The sequence below is a fragment of the Mytilus edulis genome, chromosome 3 (genome assembly GCF_963676685.1).
Source record: "Mytilus edulis chromosome 3, xbMytEdul2.2, whole genome shotgun sequence".
NCBI lineage: Eukaryota > Metazoa > Mollusca > Bivalvia > Mytilida > Mytilidae > Mytilus > Mytilus edulis.
The window spans coordinates 2,441,392-2,465,112 of record NC_092346.1 but is presented as its reverse complement, the minus strand read 5'-3'; the positions used below and the strand labels follow the sequence as shown (position 1 = coordinate 2,465,112).

At 32.8% G+C, this 23,721-nt stretch overlaps 2 protein-coding genes across 2 annotated transcripts in view; both read right to left on the bottom strand.

Moving 5' to 3' along the window:
- The window catches only part of LOC139515620 (endoplasmic reticulum aminopeptidase 1-like), a 56,970-nt gene that overhangs the window by 21,374 nt on the left and 11,875 nt on the right, over positions 1–23,721 (bottom strand). The gene's annotated exons all lie outside the window — the stretch shown is intronic.
- Positions 12,208–14,149, bottom strand: LOC139515621 (uncharacterized). The gene has a single exon (XM_071305245.1). The coding sequence runs from the start codon at positions 14,078–14,080 to the stop codon at positions 12,416–12,418; it is 1,665 nt and encodes a 554-aa protein (XP_071161346.1). The 5' UTR covers positions 14,081–14,149; the 3' UTR covers positions 12,208–12,415.

Below are 23,721 nucleotides of genomic sequence, written 5' to 3'. Positions count from 1 at the left end.
AAAAAGTGAATATACATTGTATATTGTATATAACAAAGATTTAAGTTGATTCTGGACAAAGAAAGATAACTCCAATTAAAAAAAAATCTTGCTATTGCACAATATTTTGCAATTAGATATTTCTTGCTTACTATTCTGGACAAAGAAAGATAACTCTAATTTAAAAAAAATTAGCTATTTCACAATATTGTGCAATTAGATATTTCTTGCCATTGCGCAATATTGTGCAATTGAAAAGACTTGCTATTGCACAATACTTAATATAATAATTTTAGATCCTGATTTGGACCAACTTGAAAACTGGGCCCATAATAAAAAATCTAAGTACATTTTTGGATTCAGCATATCAAAGAACTTCAAGATTTCAATTTTTGTTAAAATCAGACTAAGTTTAATTTTGGACCCTTTGGACTTTAGTGTAGACCAATTTGAAAACAGGACCAAAAATGAAGAATCTACATACACAGTTAGATTTGGTATATCAAAGAACCCCATTTATTCAATTTTTGATGAAATCAAACAAAGTTTAATTTTGGACCCCGATTTGGACCAACTTGAAAACTGGGCCAATAATCAAGAATCTAAGTACATTTTTAGATTCAGCATATCAAAGAACCTAACTGATTCATTTTTTGTCAAAATCAAACTAAGTTTAATTTTGGACCCTTTGGACCTTAATGTAGACCAATTTGAAAACGGGACCAAAAGTTAAGAATCTACATACACAGTCATGACAGTTAGATTCAGCATATCAAAGAACCCCAATTATTCAATTTTGATGAAATCAAACAAAAGTTTAATTTTGGACCCTTTGGGCCCCTTATTATGTTGGGACCAAAACTCCCAAAATCAAACCCAACCTTTCTTTTATGGTCATAAACCTTGTGTTTAAATTTCATAGATTTCTATTTACTTATACTAACGTTATGGTGCAAAAACCAAGAAAAATGCTTATTTGGGTCCCTTTTTGGCCCCTAATTCCTAAACTGTTGGGACCTCAACTCCCAAAATCAATACCAACCTTCCTTTTGTAGTCATTAACATTGTGATTAAATTTCATTGATTTCTATTTACTTAAACTAATGTTATTGTGCAAAAACCAAGAATAATGCTTATTTGGGCCCTTTTTTGGCCCCTAATTCCTAAACTGTAGAGACCAAAACTCCCAAAATCAATCCCAACCTTCCTTTTGTGGTCATAAACCTTGTGTCAAAATTTCATAGATTTCTATTAACTTAAACTAAAGTTATAGTGCGAAAACCAAGAAAATGCTTATTTGGGCCCTTTTTGGCCCCTAATTCCTAAAATGTTGGGACCAAAACTCCCAAAATCAATACCAACCTTCCTTTTGTGGTCATAAACCTTGTGTTAAAATTTCATAGATTTCCATTCACTTTTACTAAAGTTAGAGTGCGAAAACTAAAAGTATTCGGACGCCGGACGACGACGACGACGACGACGACGACGACGACGACGACGCCAACGTGATAGCAATATACGACGAAAATTTTTTCAAAATTTGCGGTCGTATAAAAATTGTATGAAAAGAAAAAGACGAACAGAAAAATTATAAAACACAATACACAACGTATAAAACTTAAGACTAAGCAACACGATCCCCACCAATCTCAGGTGCTACGGAAGGGTAAGCAGATCCTGCTCCACATTCAACATTGAATGAGGATTACTTCCTTGTTCACTGAAGTGTTTACAAAACTTTGAAATGTTTGAAATACTAAGGATTAAATTCTATCCCCGGACATCTTTTATCTTATTTGCATGAATGGCACGATCTTTCAGAATTTTGACTGACCATAATAATCACTCGAAAGTTTTTTTATTAACTAGATTTTTTTTCTAAATTATGAATACATAAAATACATGTCATTTATACATAAACAAGAATGTGTCCATAGTACATGGATGTCCCACTCCCACTATCATTTTCTATGTTTAAAGGACCGTGAAATTTGGGTAAAAACTCTAATTTGGCAATAAAATTAGAATGATCATATCATAGGAAACATGTGCACTTACAAGTTGATTGCATGACTTTAACTTCATCAAAAACGGTACCTTGACCAAAAATCTGAAGTGGGAGAGAGGGACGGATGAACAGACGAATGGACCCACAGACCAGAAACCATAATACCCCTCAACTATCGTAGGTGGGGCATAAAAAGCTAAATTGCATGTGGTATTTTTGAGCTACCAGATGTTTAAACAAGTAAATAGATAGTAATATGCATTTAATTATGGCAATAATTATAGTAAAGTGAACAAATTCTACTGTTATATCATAATAATTACACATCCGGGGATTCCCGGATTCTCTCTGCTTCTAAGACACCATAACAGACAAAGAAAACATTAAAAACATAACATCAAATTGTAGCAGAATGGATGTTAAAATTATCTTGTTACTTAATTACTTCCAAGCTTTTTAAAAGAGTTTTGAAAAATCTGTACAGTTTGGTTTTTGTTTAAAATTGATTTACATATAACAGGCTATTATTTGAACTTGGAATTATTTTTAATTATGGAATTTGTTTGATTTCTTGTTATTGAAATTTTTAATAAATTCCATGTTTATTCTGTACTGAAATGTTCTGTGCTGCGCACAACACTTTCTATTACAAAGAAAATAGTATATCTTCAATAGAATGTACTGTGCCGCGCACAACACTATCTAACCAAAATACATTGTATTAAAAGTGTTATTAACCGCTCAAAAGATTATAATACCAAATAAACATGGAATTTATTAAAAATTGTATGCAGGTTGCAGTCTTGTAATTGACTGCTCCATAGGCTTACATGCTAAACAGCTGATCTTTGAAAATAAAAAAATAAAAAATGCTACATAGAAAAAAAATGTCATGTTCATATCATGTATGTACTAATGTGAAATTGTGATTTAATCGAGAAAAAAAGTGGGTCATGCCACGAAGAATAAAAAGTTACATAATCATGAAGTCAAAATAATTTTTTTCTACTTTCTGTTTTTACTAGGCCGCACCACTTCCAGTAAACATGATATCCTTCCACTTTCATGGATTGATATCCCCAAAAAGATGCAAGATATTTTTTTAATCTATATATATGTTTCAATTCAGCATAAACCTATAACCAAACAGAAAAAATTGAGTCCAGTAAAAAATTCAGAAAAAAATGGACTATTTTGTTTCCCTCCATGTTTTGACATGCACCGGAAACTGGAGTTGTAATACAAGACTGGTACCTAAACACAAGAAATTATGCAAATTCCATAATTAAAAATAATTCCAAGTTCAAATAATAGCCTGTTATATATACTTCTCACACTTATAATTTATTTAGAATACTGTTTGTTAGAGACCATGAATTATGTGACCTGTAGTTTATTGGTTCTTTCTTAAATAGTATATGCCTGGTATATAATCCAGGTCTTAAGATTATAATTAAAATGGACGAAAAGTTTCCAAAAACTTCAAAGATTTGAGTGATACTTGTGGGTCTTATGTCGACAAAGCACATTTCTGGTGTATGCAAACTTTTGGGAAGATTCAAGTGTCCTGTGATGGGTAGAGGAAGCACTGTTTCTGGTGTATGGAATCTTATTCCTGGTATCTTGTTGTCTCTTTGACACATTCCCCATTTCCATTCTCACTTTTATTTGATGAGTTTTTTTCCATAAAACTTATGAAACAATAAATGTCTCTTCTATTTCTGATATTATTTTTAAAAAGTTTCCCCATTTTGATGGGTCCATTTCACATGAAACAGACAATTCCCTCCCCCCCCCCCCTAAAAAAAATACCCTTGCCTTGGAGTAATTACCACCAAACTCAATCCCAGCATTCACTTTGTGGTATGGAACCTTGTAGTACAATTTTATTTTACACTTGAACACAGTTATTTTCTGGAAACTTTAAAAATGCTCGCTTTTTGTCCCTTTTTTGCCCCTTATTCCTGCATTTTTTGGGACTGAATTACCCCCATACTCAGCATTTCCTTTGTGATATGGAACCATATAGTAGAATTTCAGAGAGATCCATACACTTGCACACAAGTAATGGTGCAGAAACTACAAAAATGCTTGTTTTTTTCTCCTTATTCCGAAACTGTTGGTATTATTACCCCCAAAATCAATCTAAACTTTTCCTTTGTGATATGGAATCTTAAAGTATAATTTCAGAGAGATCCATTATGTAACACTTGCACACAGTTTATTATGATTGTCCGGAAACTAAAAAAAATCTTGTATTTTTCTCCTTTTTCCTAAACTGTTGGTACCATTACCCCAAAAATCAACCCCAACCCCTCTCTTTTGTGGTATTGAACCTTGCTGTAAAATTTCAATGAGATCCATTCACTAAAACTAAAGTTATTGTTCATAAAACAAATGTGACTTTGGACGACGATAGCATTTATAATACCAAACCAAATAATTTTTTGTGGTTGTATAAAAACTTTGCCTTAGTTATAAATGAAATAAAACCATGACAATATCTTGTTTCTGACAACAGACTAGTTTCTAGTTTGATGCCATGCCAATATAACAACACTGTTTTCTACTGAGTGTAGACTCTGCTTCAGGGAAACAACTATAACTTAATGTTCAATTATATTAGAAAATCTTTTGTAAATTGGTAACAGTAAAACAGTGGATGGTCGTCTGGAATTTGTTTCCATGGAATGGAATCAGTTGTGATATTATTAGTAAAAAAATTATACAAAGTTGAACAAAAATTGTGTGTTTTGAAATAATTCTCAGTAGTAAATATTTTTTTTCTTTTTTCATCCTAAAAAAATCACAAAAATGCTCATAAAATCTATAAAAAAAACCTTTGATGTCTTTAAGTTAGTAACAAACAAATATTGACCTGAATACACATGTCAAACACACTGTAAAGTAAAGGAGATAAAAAAAAACTGGTGTAATTATTCATTATGTATTACATATGCCCACTTGATTCAGACACTCTGTGTGAGTTCCTCATGTCATGACAATCATTCATGAGAAGGCAGACATGAAAGAGTTTCAGAGTTTATGAACAAAAAATGTATCCTTCTGCCAAAATAATATCAGGAGGTACTCAAAAGACATAATTCAATGACCTACAATCAGCATGGAAACAATAGATGACAAAACCATTCCACAATAGTGAATCCCACATTTTACATCAGCCTTTCTAACCATATAGTGACTTCTATCTAATTATATATATATAGTAAAACAGATATATATTAATCATAAATATCATTCATGTCATTAAAATAATATGAATGTATCTGTATATTTTCCTTGTTTATTATTAATAGCATTAAAGCACTCCGGATAATCCTAAAAAACACTCAAAATATATAACTATTTAAAGTATTAAAAAGAGAGGCGAAAGATACCAAAGGGCAATTGGAAGTTCAAAGTAAACTGACAAGGACATTGGCTAAAAAAGGAAAAAGACAAACAGGCAGACAAAAACACAAAACACAAAACAGGAATCTGAATTGGTCACCTGATCAATATATTACATTTTGACATTCATTTTATAGTGGCACTTTTGTAGACATCATTGTATTGATGATCAGTTCATACCTATCTATTTTGCACTGAATGAATAAAAGGATAACAAAAGACAGATATTATAAGTTATATGGTTCGCTACTGACCCCATACGGATCCATAGAGGGTTAGTAAAATCCATAGGGGTGAGGCCGGAGGCTTGACACTCAAGCTGAATTAGAATGCAGATCTTTTATAGGTTATTAGTCACAGTTTTAGCAGATCAAACACCAGAAACACCCAAAGATTTATCCTTCACCAACATCTAAATGATATTCATCTCCAGGGGATACTGCTCACAAAAATACATAAGCTTCCCAATGAAGTCCATGTTATATATGTAAGACTCAGATCGACGTCCGGCCTCTAATCGACGTCCATTCCTCAAATCGACGTCTGTTCCTTAAATTGACGTCCAAATCTGACGTCACATTCTCAAATCGACGTCCAATATTTTTATACTCTAATCAGACGTAATGTATTTCCAAAACGTCGTCCGATTGATTGTAGTCGTCTTTAATTCATGTTCAATATCAATAAATAATAAATTACTGGACTTGATTTACACTTATACGTATACATGTTTTGTAGGGTTCTTATGACAACTAAGTTTTCAAACATTTATACATACTTTCCATATACATTTCTTCAAACTGTTACCTGAGGACATATATGCTCCCTTGATGAAGGCGTAACCTTGAACCATAATGGTTTACTTTTATAAATTGTTATTTGGATGGAGAGTTGTCTCATTGTCACTGATACCTCATCTTCCTATATCTACCTTAATGTTTATCTTGATAAAAAGTTAATACAATTGATCCACATTATAGTGTGTGATTCCTATTCATAATAATAAATTACATGCATGTGAATGTATGGCAATTAGTAAGCAACCCAACGACAAAGAAAACCAAACGAATCTAGAATCTTTATTCAGTCTTCAACAATAGACAAGAAATTGTTAAGATGCACAGCCAATTGTTTTGAGAATATTATAATTCGGACTTTGTAAGGTTTTTTTTTTTCAAACAGAATTCTTGAAATTTACACGGGGAATGAAACGTAAACGCAAGAAATTGGCATTATGTTTTGTTGTTACACCAGTGTTAGATTAAATGCGGTGCTCACTCACATGTTTAACCCCGACATATTCTGTATGGGTCTGCAGTGCATTGGTTTTTCGATGGTTTATGTCTGTCATATTTGTTTTTCGGATTTTTTTTATATATAGAAGACCGTTAATTTTCTATTTTTGAATTGTTTACATTATTTATGTCGTGGCCTTTAATAGCCTTTGTTGTATGGGTTTTTATCATTGTTGAAAGCCATATGGTTAATAATTGCTCACTTTCATTTTATTTGAAATCTTGTGTATAGTTTCGAAATTCTCTCTGCAAATCATACCAATCTCTAAAATTTAAATAAAAATTGATATCACAACCTTTTTACATCCTGAGTCTAGTATGTATTAATTTGGAAGAAAAAAAACAACACACATTTCTTTTTAAATAGATTTTATTTGTCTCACATAATTAATATGTTTAAAGGTTTAAATGTTTCAGCTGCGATCGTTTCACTTCTGTTATTAAGTTTGTGTCCAAAACGGACGTTGATTAGAGAAGCTCAAAATCGGCCGTTGATCAGAGAATGCCAAAAAAAAAGGACGTCGATTAGATAGACATAAAATTGGCCGTCGATTTGGAATGTTATTTCATTGTGACGTCACATTTGGACATCGATTTGAGAACGGACGTCGATTAGAGACCGGACGTCGATCTGAGTCTTACATATATATATATGACCACATCCTGATAAAACAATTCTCAGCACTGTTAATAGGAAAACAATGTGTACATGCATGTTACATGTTCTATAATTAAGTAAACACTTATCAGGAGGCTGAAACACTGGAAACATCTATACAGTAAATTTATACTTTAATTCATAATCGTCATTTTTGTTTCCTGTTTTTTCTTCATCAATCAACTTGTAAAAATTTCCATCTCATCACAGATAGGAAGGGTGCACATATTACCTGGAGATGAGTTGGGGAAATAGGAGTTGGGATACATGGGTCAAATTTCTATACCCTGGGCTTTCCTCATGGTTTATTCCATCAGAAAAATGAAGAAATCAATTATTGACAAAACCGTGATCTTTGTCCGTAATGTTTAAAATAAGTGCAATCTAAGCATCCTCAAAATTTATAACCAGTCAAAACTATGACGTTCCAAGTATTATAAAAAAAAAAATCATATTTTCTATTTATAGAAGAACGATTACCAGGAGTTAAACAGTGGGTGGTTAAAGTGGAGTAGGATCTGTATACCCTTCACCTCAGTTCACTCCCCTTGATTAGGTTCATTTGTTCAATCCTAAGTTATCTGTGTAGTATGATTAACTTTTCTTCTTGGTGCCAGAGGCGAACCCAGCCATTTTTTAACATGCCATCTACTTCTTCAAAATTTGGAATTTAAACTTTATACACATTAGCATGTTTCTCTATTGTCATAAAAATTCATAATATCTAATAAAATTAATAGATTTAACTAACAAAGTCCTTATATTTAAATAAGATAACTTTATTTGTTAATGGAAAATTGTTTTAATGTTAATTAGGCTTAATTTAAAAATTGTTTGCTTTCCCCTCTCTGTGATTAAAGTAAGATAACTCTGGTCAATTTTCCTATCATTCAATCATTATAGGAAGATGATATAGTTCTGTTTTCATTTATAGTCTTTTTCAGAAAAGTTCTAATTGTTTTGGGTAGGTCCCAATTACAATTTTACACTCTAACATTCGGCATCAGTTAGAAGCTTCTGGAATAAAGTGGTGGTTATGGTGTACTGTTTTGTGTTTGTGTAAGGCGTTATTACACTTCTTTCATGTATTTGTCTTAAGGGATCGAGTAAAAGCAGATAAGTTACATCAGCTTTCTGCTTCATTTGAGTTCTGGCATAATGGTATACACCATACCGATCTTAGAAACAAATGCCTTTATGAGATGAATGACAAATGCTGTTGGACAGTTTTTGATGCATACCACAACTTGAAACATTGTATTCTTGACAGCACAATTAATGTTTTTCACCGGCATATTGTACCTCAAATTAAAAGTAGGAAACAAGTGGTTTTTTTTAATTATTTCCAGGATATGGCTTTAATAGAGAGCAATTTCATGAATACTGGGAAGATGCTTTTTCTGTGACATATAGTCACTTGTTTCAGAATATTTCCCCCTATATACCTTAATGGTATATTAAGGTGTAACAAAGGAAAGTTTTATTCTGTAACGAGTGCCTGTGATCTGTGATTTAGAGCAGTTTGTCTCATTGCTCTAAGAAAGTTAGTGATGATGAAGGCAGATTTGACCTTGCTTATTTTTTACGTATAAACACGGTTTGAATACATATACAGATGACAAAAAAATATTTATAAGATAACAAGATAATTCTTTATATTGGAATATATTAATTTTAAACATTTCAAAACAAATAAAAGAAATTATAGATATACATAAATGTCTTTGATAAACTAATGAAAAATACGAGTATCTAGTACATTTCAGATTTTGTAACAATTTTAAATTGAATAAAAAAAACTATATTCATAAGATATAATTATAACCTTGTTCAAGGTAGACAATCAACATACTGACTTAATGAAATTAAACATAGACTCATAGTTCAAAGGAATATAACTCTTGTATACAAATGACACATCAATCAAGTTATTCAGCTGCGAAATCGTGCGCCACCTTCAAGGAAGATTCTAAATTATCAATATAACCACAAGTTGTTAATCTATAGATACTGACGACTAATGAATTCTAACCACAGTAAAGAATATTTGTTTGAAATTTTTTAACACTTACTCAGAAAAATGCTCGAACTACTTGACTTTCAAAGCTCATAATTAACGTGTTTACACACTGATAAAATATGGTTGTTAAACATTACAAACCTGTAATCGTATAAGACATTTATACACCTCGTGTGCTTGCATTAACTTATCCAAAAATATATTTATTTCAAGCCTAAATATTTCGACATGTTATTTACATTTAATAAATTTTAGAATCACAATTTCCGGTTAAGATTTGACTAAATACCAAATTCTCGATATCATATGCTATACACATATCTATCCTGTACAGTTTTAAACAACCAAGATCCTTTCAATCATTTTTTGTTTCCAATTTATTCTTTTCTGTATTTGGCACAGATCATCATTCTTATACATTTTTAACCGGATTTTTGTGACAAAAATGTCGGTTATTGATTTGGGGATGTACGGCGGGCGGTTGGGCGGGCTGCAACCAAATGTTGTCCGTGCATTTACTCATGAACCGTTCAACCCAAGCTTTTCAAATTTTAATATGTTGTTACAGACAACACAATGAAGGTCAACTTCAATAATGACGATTTTGACTTCTACCGTTCAGGAGTTATGGTTCTTGAAAGATTGAAAAATGGCATTTCCAGTCGTGTCCGTGCATTTACACATGAACTGTTCAACCAAAGCTTCCCAAATTTTAATATGTTGTTACTGATGACAAAATGGAGGTCAAGTTCAATAATGACGATTTTGACTTTTATCGTTCAGGAGTTATGTTTCTTGAAAAAGTGAAAAATGGCTTGTCCAGTCGTGTCCGTACATTTACTCATGAACTGTTCAACCAAAGCTTTTCAAATTTTAATATGTTGTTACTTATGACAAAATGGAGGTCAAGTTCAATAATGTCGATTTTGACTTTTACCGTTCAGGAGTTATGGTTCTTGAAAGATAGAAAAATGGCATTTCCATTCATGTTGTTGCATTTACTCATGAACCATTCAAACTAAGCTTTCAAATTTTAATATGTTGATACTGATGACAAAATGGAGGTCAAATTTGATATTGACGATTTTCACTTTCCCCGTTCATCAGTTATGGTTCTTGTGATATTGGCAGGACACAAATAAATGTTAATAAATCCGGTTTGCTGTCGTTGTGACAGCCTCTTGTTGTACTTACATTGTATATACGAATTTAAGGCATAATGAATATAATAAGAATATTTATTGTTCTGAATAAGGGCCCTTGATGGCAGCATGATATTTTTACACACAAAAAAATATGTCTGGATTCTACCATTTAAGCTTTTTTTGTTCAATTTTGTTTAGAAGTAGTCCGCCTGGGATAGATAATAATTGTTAAGGCATAGGACTAGCTCAGAATCTCAAGTTTTTGATGTGGTTTTACTGTGTTTTGACCAGTATCCTCTTGCCCCAAGTTTTCTGCTTGGCTTATAGGTTTGATTTTATATGCATCTCATCCATGAGGATACCTTAACACCAAGGTATTTGTTACCCTTACTTTGGTTAAGGAATATCAGTTTTTGTTATCTACCACCCACTTTTTTCTTCATTATTTTTTTTTTTTGCAAAAATAAGCTAGAGGCTCTAACGAGCCTGTGTCACTCACCTTGGTCTATGTGAATATTAAACAAAGGACACAGATGGATTCATGACAAAATTGTGTTTTGATGATGGTGATGTGTTTGTAGATCTTACTTTACTGAACATTCTTGCTTCTTACAATTATCTCAATTTATAATGAACTTGGCCCATTAGTTACAGAGGAAAATCTTTTGTTAAAATTTACAAAAATTTACAAAATTTACAAAATTATTAAAAAATTGACTATAAAGGGCAATAACTCCTTAAGGGGTCAACTGACCTTTTTGGTCATGTTGACTTATTTGTGGATCTTATTTTGCTGAACATTATTGCTGTTTACAGTTTATCTCTATCTATAATAATATTCAAGATAATAACCAAAAACAGCAAAATGTCATTAAAAATTTCCAATTCAGGGGCAGCAACCCAACAACCAGTTGTCGGATTCATCTGAAAATTTCAGGGCAGATAGATCTTGACTTGCAAAACAATTTAACCTCCATGTCTGAATTGCTCTTAATGCTTAAATGGTTTCAGAGTTATAAGCCAAAATCTACATTTTACCCCTATGTTCTAATTTTAGCCATGGCAGCCATCTTGGTTGGTTGGCAGGGTCACCTCACACATTTTTTAAACTAGATACTTCAATGATGATTATGACCAGTAGTTTTAGAGGAGAAGATTTTTGTAAAAATTTAGAAAAAAATAGGAAAAATTGGTAATAAAATGACTATAAAGGGCAATAACTCCTTAAGGGATCAATTGACCATTTTAGTCATATAAACTTATTTGTAGATCTTACTTTGATAAACATTATTGCTGTTTATAGTTTATCTCTATCTATATCTACATTTTACCCCTATGTTCTATTTTTAGCCATGGCGACCATCTTGGTTGGTTGGCCAGGTCACACCACACATTTTTTAAACTAGATACCCCAATGATGATTGTGGCCAAGTTTGGTTTAATTTGGCCCAGTAGTTTCAGAGGAGAAGATTTTTGTATAAGCTAAAGACGGACGACGACAGACGACGATGACGACAGACGACGACGACGGACGCAAAGTGATGAGAAAAGCTCACTTGGCCCTTTGTTTTGTCTGCATGACATCTATAAGATGAACTTCAAAAGTCCATTTTTGTTTAATTTCACTTTATATCCCTTTAATATTTACGCCACATCTTTCACAATATGGATCATGTTGATACTATAACAAATATCTGAATCATATTTATTTACAGGGCAAATTTACATCAATGTCAAACACTGTGATCTGAACTGAATCAGTATCAAAAGTCAATACCGTCTCTGAACTAGTATCAAAAGAATCTAAATTCTGTCATTTACATCAATAGCAAGCACTGTTTTTGAACTAAAGTATCAAAAGAATCAACTGTCCCTTACATGAACTGAAATGGTTCAAACTCACAAAAACTCCACGTCATATATTTTGACCTTATCACTGCTGTCTACAGGTGTGACACATCCTAAATAAGTATGTCCAGCTTCTGTACTACAGAAAGAGGATGGAATTATTATTCCCTTTATACTTGTGTCACAATATCCAATATAATTCCCAGAATTGTTTAGAAAGTATATGTTATGGGTTAAGTTTGACACAATAATATTGTCAGATGGAGTAGTGAATGCACACATTGGTTTGAATGGTTTTTTGTCTGAGTTTATTTTTGGATGTCCACTGAAGGTATTTAGAACATCTCCATTCTCACTCAGTATTACCACTCTACCTCGGCCATCTTCAGATAACTTGTCCACTACACAGATATTACCATTCTTTGTTCTGGTTATATTCCTCACATATGTAAATAAAGAATTTCCTTGTATGTCATATTCGTAGGTAGTTTCATGTTTCCCTCTTTTATCCATCACAACCACAACACGTCTTCCTACTGCTGGGTAAACACAATCCCCACTCCAAGCACCAACAATGACTTTTCCATCTGAGTTTACATGAACAGCTGAACACCTCTCTAGACCCTTGACCTCATACTTAGAATCAGTCATTTCACCAGTCTGACCACTGATCTGCTTCAGTACTGATCCACCAGCCATCAAAAGTAAATCTTTAGATGGAGTCAATGCCATACCATAGATTTTAATGTTTTTTTTATCAATTATCTGCAAACTCCTCCCTTCTATTTTCACTTTCTGTAGTTCTTTCTGGTCAGTAATCCACAATGTATCTTCAGAACAGGCTGCCATAAAATGAACATGAGAGATTTCAGTGTCAAATTGTTTTATAATTTTAATATCACCCTTAGTGGAAATATTTTCTAGTGAACCAATGTTATAAGGTGTTATTTGCCCAGGAAGAAATATTGGAATAGAATCAAACTTGGTGCCAGGTGGTGTGATCTTTTCCTCTATTGTTTGAACTAACCCCAAACCATCTTCAAAGACTCTCTTACCATCTGTGGATTGGATGACATCATCAACCTCTGACTTTTTGGAAGCCAGACATTCAATGAGCAGGGACACCTCTTTTTCTTCTGTTTCAGTACATTGATGTACATCTTTCCACTTTTTAATTAGCTCTGTCTCCAATTTTTTAGTATATTGATCAACTTCTTTCTTAAGACGGACATTCTGATCTTTGATTTTCTTCATAGTTTTTTCAAAATTGGAAAGTTCTGTTCGATCCACATCCTTCACTTCTTCTTTTCTTTTTTCCAACTCATTAATGTTAGTTCCCATAATCTTTCCTCTGGTGTTCAATTTGCCTATCAGGATTTCATATCCCTCTCTGATGGTCACCAATCCATGACCATTATGGGTTTCGGAGATACATAGTGGACATACTAAGTGAATACAAGACTTGCAAAACATCACACATGATTGAAGTGGGTGTTTATTGCAGCTGATATTGGAAAAATCTATTTCATCCTTATGAAGCCCCACCTCCTCAATTGAAACAACTTTGTGATCCTTTGCAAACTTGAATTTCACATGAATTTTCTCTTTGCATTTGTCACACATGAGCATGTCACAGTTGAGACACTTCCATTTTATTTCAGTGTTCTCCTCACAAAGACTACAGAAAACTGGAACCTGTCCACCTCCATGGGCCATTTCTAATTTGTGTAAAATTCTCAATATGTCTGCTGTATTCAACTACCTTGTTTATGTTTATATACAGATTAAATGTACCTTGACTTATTTATCTAAGTATAGCATTGACAGTCAATAATCTATTTATACCCAGCATACCTGGTAGTTCAAAATAAAAAAATTTAATCAAAGCGCGAAAGCGCTGTAAAGGCAGTTAATTACAGGTTGTGTGTATTTCTAGTCCAGTTATATCATCATCTTCCATAGAACAGAGGTGGTTTGTAGAATTTAAGATTTAGAGTTCTTTTGTACCTAGTTCACCTATATCTATAGTCTACTGTTTACAGTATATTTTCTGTGCCTCGCCATGAAATGCATTTTTAGCCATGGCCTTGTCAGTTTGCTTTAAATTTATGAGTTTGACTGTCCCTTATGTGTCTTTCGTCCCTCTTCTTTAGACATATAAGAACTTTTCCTTTTCAATATAAATAGACTATTTTTAATTATTGATTGTATACGCATATTCTATGACTCCCATAAAAAGAAGTTCACAAAGATTGACTAGTCTCTGTACTGTGTGTATAGCAAGAACACCAAGTAACATAATGGTAAATGTACATAGTAACACATCAACTTTTTTGATGACCATACCTGCCAACTGTCAGTATTTGCAGAGTATTTCCCCCATCGAGCTCGAGGCTCCCAAATGGAAATTTTGTAAGAGCAATTTTGTCGACTATTTTAAAGAAAACAATTAATTCAACAATAGCAATGAGCTTGTTTATGCACGAAGAAGCCAAAAACCACATTAGAATATATTTGAAGGGAATCCATGACAAATCGCCCCATTAGCAAATAGCCCCACTTTTTCACTAACTCGCCCCACTTTAAAAAAAAAATGCCCCAACCTGGATAACCAAATCGCCCCACTTGTGAAATGTGATATATCCCTTAATATTACTCCTGCCAACTTGCCCCAACTTATAGAAAACGATAATATCTAGATAAATATATTATTAACCAGGAAGAATTTACTAATGCCAACTCGCCCCACTCATGTAAAAAGATGTTATCCCGTTGTATATAAGTTAAATTACGTTAATATTACTCCTGCCAACTGGTCCCACCTAATGGAAATCAGTGAAATCTAGATAAATATATTATTAACCAGGATGAATTTAGTAATGCCAAATAAAGGCAACAGTAGTATACCGCTGTTCAAAACTCATAAATCCAGGGACAAAAAACAAAATCGGGGTAACAAACTAAAACCGAGGGAAACGCATTAAATATAAGAGGAGAACAACGACATAACACCGAAACGTAACACACACAGAAACGGACCAAGCACCAGACAAAACACCACGAGAATAACAAATATAACATGAAAACCAAATACATGAATTAGGGATAGACAAGTACCGTGCCACGTCTGATCTCAATATCTCAAAAATAAGAGAAAACACAAACGACTCAACGTTAAAATGCAACACACACAGAAACGAACAATAATATAACAATGGCCATCTTCCTGACTTGGTACAGGACACTTTTAAAGGGAATAAAAGTGGTGGGTTGAACCTGGTTTTGTGGCATGCCAAACCTCGCACTTTAATGGCAAAGTTAAATATAACATTGAAATGACAACATATTACAGGACTACAATACAAATAAATAGGAGAACATATTAGACAAAGAAAAACATGATTAATAGATAACAAAAAGCATCAGGTTTAAAATTCAATACGCCAAAAACGCGCCTTGTCCACACAGGACTTACAAGTGACGCCCAGATATAAAAGATCGAAAGAGAAAAAAGTACAAAGTTGTACAGCACTGGAGATAAAAAGTTGAAAAGGTTTCGCCAAATACGGCATTGTTTTTATGCCCGGGATAAGAACATTCTTATTATATAGAACAATTCATGCTATTGCAAACAGTAAATTTTATTAAATGAATATGAAAGAGATATACATAAAGAAACTGAAGTATTAACTAATTACAGAAAACTAAACCCGAATACATAACGCCCAGATATAAAAGATCGAAAGTGAAAAAGGCACAAAGCCACACAGCACCGAAGACCAAAAGCTGAAAAGGTCTTGCCACTCTCCCCACTTATGGAAAAAGATGTTATCCCGTTGAATATAAGTTAAATTCCTTATATTGCATTATGATACAATTTATATTAATCTAAATATTACCGTTTTTTTATAAGTAGGGCGGGTTGGCAGGAGTAATATTTAACATGATTTAACCAATTTCACATGTGGGGCGATTTGATAAATCAGTTTGTGGTGGTTTTTTTAAAAGTGGGCGATTAGCCAGTGGGGCGACTTGTCCTGCTTCCATTTGAAGGCCCCCTTGAAGATTTTGTATGACTATATGAACAATCTTTCACGTAAAACCCCCATGTGCATTTTGAAAAGTTGGCAGATATGTTTCTAACTCCAGGCAAAATCTACCGGTATGAATGAAAAAGAAGTTTTCAATTAAGGCTCTGTGGCCATAATAGCTGTCTCATTAGCATTTTAACCACTTCCCATATTTGCAATTAAAACAATAGAAGAAAATTATTCAACGCAAAAACAAAACTTACTTGTAAATATGAAATTCTCTTTACGGTATGAGTTTTTCTCATTGTTTGAGATTGTACAGTAGTACCTGTAACTGCTTATACCTATTTCTTATTCACTTTTGCTTGATAAACTCACTAAATTTCATGTATATACATTGTACCACATCTCCTTATTTTTATATGCATTCCAATAACATGAACAATTGTATAATTCAATTCTATATACCAAAAGCAAAATGAACTGCACCACTTTCATTCACTAGTATGCATCTTTTGGCAAAATACAAGTTCTTAAATGACACAAGATATATTTATTGATAAAAAAAATAAAATTTAGTATACAACTCTTTAACAGGTATAAAAACAAAAGCACAGCTGTGTCATAACTTGTGAAATCAGTGCTGAAAACATAGACATTGATGGTATTTGAGTAATGTCATATGTGAAGCTCAACATTAGCTCGTCAGTTGGTGGTGGACAGTTATAGTTCCTTTCTGCAGGCTAGGATGAATGACTTTTCAGGAAAACCAATTTCACAAATCAAAACTTTCCTCTAGATTTCTTCTACAATATTCATCCAGTTTAGTTCTTTTGGTTTAATTGGACACCGTCCTGATTTTTAATTTTGCAAACCATTCAGTCTCTTGCTTGCAAATGGTGCATGAAAATAGGATTGGTATGGCAGTAGACAAGTCTCTTTAAAGTGGGTTTGTGCCCTGAAAAAAAGTTTAATAACTTAAGTTTTTTTGAAACTTGTGCAACACACATACCTAAATAACTAGGTATTGATATTTTTTCAGAAAGCCTGAGGCATAGCTCATGAATTCCTGTCATTACATCCTAAATTAACATAATTACTGCTAGAATAATTATCAGTATGATATACGTACACTATCATTGTACAGCCCAAGTCTTCAGTATATATCATTGTTGCATTCATTCACTCCTGTGTTCAGTCGTTCAAAAATATTTAAACATCAACAAATGAACTTTAATATTAAAGGACAAGAAAACACTAGAAAAGATAAGTACATACAACCCGTGTTTAAGTGTATTTGAAAGAGAAATATATCTGGTTAAACGATGTATAAAGGAGGAAAAAATTGCAGATATTGCATTACGATGCTTTCTACCTAATAGCACGTGGATATGTTTACATATTTAGACTTGACCCAGTATGACCCGTACCTTGTAGGTCACTGCCGTCGTTTAAACACTAGACTACAGTCGTGTATAAGACAATACAATGCTTAAGCCTGTACTATTTGTGTGAAGTAAATGTGTTTTTTCTGTACATTTAAATTATTTTACCTGATAGCAAGGACGTATATCTATCCGTTTCCTTCTCAATTCACTTTGTCAATTTCTTCGAGCTCCGTCAAAACATACGTATTACTGCGCCCGGAAGTGAAAAAAATATTAGAAATCCTCGTAAAATAATGCTATTTTCAATTTTGTGGAATCCATTTTGTTATATTTATTATATAAAGATAAAAAAAGTTACAATTAATTATGAATTTGCATATCATTATACGGAATGTTTATGGACTATTTTTCCATAGCTGTAAGTCGGTCATTTTGGCGGGAAATCATGTACACATACACACGTAGATTGGCTGGTACCTGATCGTAATGTTACACATCAGATATATCAAATAGCTAATACCCGGAACGTAGTACCGGGAACCAGGATAATACGTAGACAACATACATAACTAATACCGAAATTGAAAACGCTTTACGGTTTCTCGTTTATAAACTGAATTCCGCTTTGAATTATAGAAGATGCAATATTAATCATGTTTAGTCGACTTTTCATTGTTATATCAACGTCTGAACTAATTAAAAAATCTTTAGATCTCAGATAACACTCGAAATTGACCCGACCTCTTTCCACACGGAATACAAATAATGATAGTTTGTAGTCAGGTTGACTGCTTATAATGCAAAATACACATTAATAACAAGTTCTATAAAACGAACAATACACACTGATCGTTTCTTTAGTCCCCAATGTAAATGAAAGAAACAAAAACCATATCATACCATAAAAAGAAGAGGAGAAATTCGAACATTTCCGGATCTTTTTCTGGCCAAAAGACCCCCTGCATAGATTGCGTATGAAAAGATTAACCTCATGACTTGAAAGTCAGGCCTTAAAGCACTGCCTTTAAAAATGAAAAGAATCTGATATTTGACATGTTAACTTATAAATATAAATTTGTTCTTTATATTTCAATGTTTCTATTGTTTACAGGTAAATATTACTTCATAGGTTTTGATAATAGAAGATTTGTAAAGACATGATATTAGACATTTAAAACTTTATAGTTAAGCCTATATATCTTCAATTTAAATGCCACAAAGGGTTAGAATAAGCAAGATTTTTATGCACTTAATATATAATTAGTGTTTTCAATATAGTCTGTTTCAAACCAGTACCAAAATGACTGATTTAGTTGTTAATTTACACTTGTTAGGGGAACTGTTACCATACTCCACTTGTAGCTACACTTAAATATTTTCACCAAGTGGACTCAGACAGCTGCACATGCAGACAATTCTATTATAACTTCAGCAAGCATAGTGAACAGTCTATCATCTCCTCCTTATCCTACCTCCCCCATATCATAGATGGATCCAGCCCCCCCTATAATGTGTTAATATATTTTTGTTGCTTTAGGGAATCACTGAAGCATGACTGTTACAATCAGTGGGCCCCTTTATTTAAAGTTCTGGGTCTGCCTCTCCTCATAATACCACCTCCACTTCTACAAGTAATTTATTAATCTTTTACAAACATTTTACATCACCTGGCCAAACTACATCAAAGAAAGTAACATTTGACCAGTACCATCTGTTTACAGGATGATAGAATGTTGTTTCTCTAATGAGGTGCATAGATTAGACCTTTGGTTTTCCCGTTTGAATGGGTTTTACACTAGTAATTTTGGGGAACTTTATAGCTTTTTGATCAGTGTGAGCCAAGGCTCCGTGTTGAAGGCCGTACATTGACCTATAATGGTTTACTTTTGTAAATTTGTTATTTGGATGGAGAGTTGTCTCATTCAGGCACTCACACCACATCTTCCTATATCTGATTAACACAGCTGATTTATAGTTCTCACCTTGTAGATCAGGTAAATGTTATAAAGGTCAATTAAATACATATAAAAAGATGGAAATCTAACAGAAAGAGGCTGTACAGTCACTATACTTACATTGTATATATGGCAAAAATATCTCAAACAAATTTTAAAATTTAACAATTGCTGATCCCCCACAAGACTAGAGAATATAGAATAGATCATAGCTCTGTCAGAGAGATGTTACAAAAATAAGTATTATGGAAAAAATAATGTGAATCTTCCAAAAAAAAAAGGGGGGGTGGGGGTTCTCAAGGAAGTTGTTACTATAAGATAGATGTTACACAAATCAATAATAATTATATAGGTAAAAAAAAATACCTAATAAAGGGATTCACAGGTATATCATGTTCACTCTGCAGAAAGGGGATTGGAGATAAACTTCATTTTGCTCGATTAGGTCAAATTTTAGGAGGGCATATGTAACCAGTTAAACTTAGTTTAATTTTGGACCCTTTGGACCATAATGTAGACCAATTTGAAAATGGGACCAAAATTTAGAATTTACATACAGAGTTAGATTCGGCATATCAAAGAACCCCAATTATTCAATTTTTGATGAATTCAAACAAAGTTTAATTTCGGCCCCTTATTCCTAAACTGTTGGGACCAAAACTCCCAAGACCAATCCCAACCTTCCTTTTATGGTCATAAACCTTGTGTCAACATTTCATAGATTTCTATTTACTTAAACTAAAGTTATAGAGCGAAAACAAAGAAAATGCTTATTTGGGCCCTTTTTGGCCCCTAATTCCCAAACTGTTAGCACCAAAACTTCCAAAATCAATCCCAACCTTCCTTTTATGGTCATAAACCTTGTGTTTAAATTTCATAGATTTCTATTCACTTAGTCTTAAGTTATAGTGCGAAAACCAAAAGTCTTGGGCCACCGACGACGGATGACGACAACGACGAAGATGACAACGTGATACCAATATACGACCAAAAAATTTTCAATTTTTGCGGTCGTATAAAAAGAAAAATTTGTTAGGGTTCCGCGGAACCCAGTGTCTCGCCTACTTTTGCTGTTAATCACACACTCATCAAAAATGATGAAAAAAATCAATAAAATCATTCCTCTCGATACTATCTTTTGATTGTCAGAAGCTTCTGTTCAAGTTTGGTAAAAATCCAGGCTAGTTTAAGAATCTTTAAAATGTTTTAAATACTTTAACTGCAGACTGTATGTAATGTTAACTGGAAGAAAAACTAAGTCCATTTATAAGTAAAATACGTGAAAAATGGAATTTTATTTTTACATAATTTACTTCTGGATACTATCTTCTGTCAGTTCTGATCATAAACAAGCTTCTGGCCAAGTTTCTTACAATTCCAGGATAGCTTAAGAAAGTTATTAAAATTTTAAAAACTTTAACCACAGAGTGAATGTAATGTTTCCTGGCAGAAAAAACTAAGTCCATTTATAAGTAAAATACGGAAAAAATGGAATTTTATTTTTACAAAATTTACTTCTGGATACTATCTCCTGATCATAAACAAGCTTCTGGCCATGTTTTGAACATTTCCAGGATAGTTTAAGAAAGTTATTAAAATTTTAAAAACTTTAACCACAGAGTGAATGTAATGTTTCCTGGCAGAAAAAACTAAGTCCATTTATAAGTAAAATATGGAAAAAATGAAATTTTATTTTTACAAAATTTACTTCTGGATACTATCTTATGAACATAAACAAGCTTCTGTCCAAGTTTCGTACAATTCAAGGATAGTTTAAGAAAGTTATTAAAATTTCAAAAACCACAGAGTGAATATTTGTGGATGCCGCCGACGCCGACGGAATGTAGGATCGCTATGTCTCGCTTTTTCGACTAAAGTCGAAGGCTCGACAAAAAGACGAACAGAAAAATTAAAACACAATACACAACGTATAAAACTAAAGACTGAGCAACACGATCCCCACCAATCTCAGGTGCTACGGAAGGGTATAAAAATTATCTTGTGTCATATAATTAAAATTGAACAAAATATTTTGTTTGTCTTTTGCATCTAAACAGTTTGACCTCATAAGTTAGCTTCCAGTATCAAACAATTAAAATGGTATTAGGAAGCACTTATTATCATCACACTCCATTCATATCTCTTTAGGGAATAAATTAAAACAGGTCACAATCATAAATGAAATTGAATATACCAATAATTAGAGTTGAGACCCAATTCTACATGAAATGATTTTCACTTATATACTTAAAGTCATATGAATCGAGTGACTGGTGAAAAATAATGTTTATCCAATTCTTGAACCAATGCATACATATATCATAAACTTAGTCTTCTATGCACGATTTTATCATTTTTTCGCATAAATTTCATAAAATCGTCAAAAAATATTTCAATCGGTCAGTGTTGTTTAGAAAATATAGCAGCTAATTAATGGTAGTGTTTTGAAGCCGCAGTTTAATGAATGTCACCCGTTTGTAAACAATCAACAAATAAGCATGGATATTCAGGTAAGTACATGTATAACAGGTACAATACGATATCTTGATGACAGAGTGGCGTTTGGTTTTCCATTCGCACTTGTGTATTGCAACCCGGGGTTTTTACGAGAAAGGTCACGCTGAATACAGAAAACATATCGGCGAATTGTTTGCTGGAAGCAAGCAATTAAAAAAAAGTAAACTTAATTTGGACAAAATATATAATTTTCTTGAGAAAGAGCATATGTCCATAAGTTTTATAGTAAAAACTAACCATTTAGTTATAAACAAGAATGTGTCCAAAGTACACAGATGCCCCACTCCCATTATTATTTTCCATGTTCAATGGACCGTGAAATTGGGTAAAAAATCTAATTTGGCATTAAAAAAAGAAAGATCATACAATAGGGAACATGTGTACTAAGTTTCAAGTTGATTGGACTTTAACTTCATCAAAAACTACCTTGACCAAAAACTTTAACCTGAAACTCGCACTTTCATTTTCTATGTTCAATGAACCGTGGAATGGGGTCAAACGTCTAATTTTCTTTAAAATTAGAAAGATCATAACATAAGGAACATGCGTACTAAGTTTCAAGTTAAATGGACTTCAGCTTCATCAAAAACTACCTTGGCCAAAAACTTTAACCTGAAGCGGGAGGAACGGATGGACGGACGAACAAACAGACGGACGAACAGACGGACGAACAGACGGACAGACGCACAGACCAGAAAACATAATGACCTTCTACTATCTTAGGTGGGGCATAAAAACATATGCATATTTATTTTTTAATTTGAAGTTTCATATGACTTTAAAGCCTTTGAGGATGTAATTAGGTGAAATATTGAAAGTTTATGGAGATCCTTTTCAAGTTAGGCCACACCAATTTAATTTCTTGTTCTACGGATTTTTGGACTCCAAAAATTGGGGCGAGCGAGCGATTTGAAAATTTTAATAAAAATATATTTAATTTGCAAATTTTTGAGGCGAAGCTTGAAAAGTAAAGGCGAGCTATTATAATTTTTTTTTGTAAACATAAAATAGTAGGTTTTGACAATATTAAAACTTGATTAATCACTTGTACTTTGACATTTCTTTAATTTATGAAGTGTTTTTCCCTGTTCACCAATAAATAATTGAATAATTAGATTTGGTATATGTATGTGTGCCAATTAATGAGACAATTCTCCATCCAAGTCATAATCAGATTGGGAACAACCCCCTCAATTTTAAAAATATCCTTTTTATGAGGGGTCAATATCAGTTACAATATATTTCTTTGTAAATAAAACTTTTTAGTACAAAAGAGCTCATAGTTTCCCAAAGAACTATATATCTATCTGGTATTAAATGGTCAAAACATGCCCAAGAATTTTGTAATATTCCTGGACTTAGGCCATGTTAACACATTTACTTTAATATTATTCAAAATAAGTGGACCCCTCTTTAAGAATAGTAATGTTGTTTAAAATATGATGTATTTCTCCTCTTTTTAATTA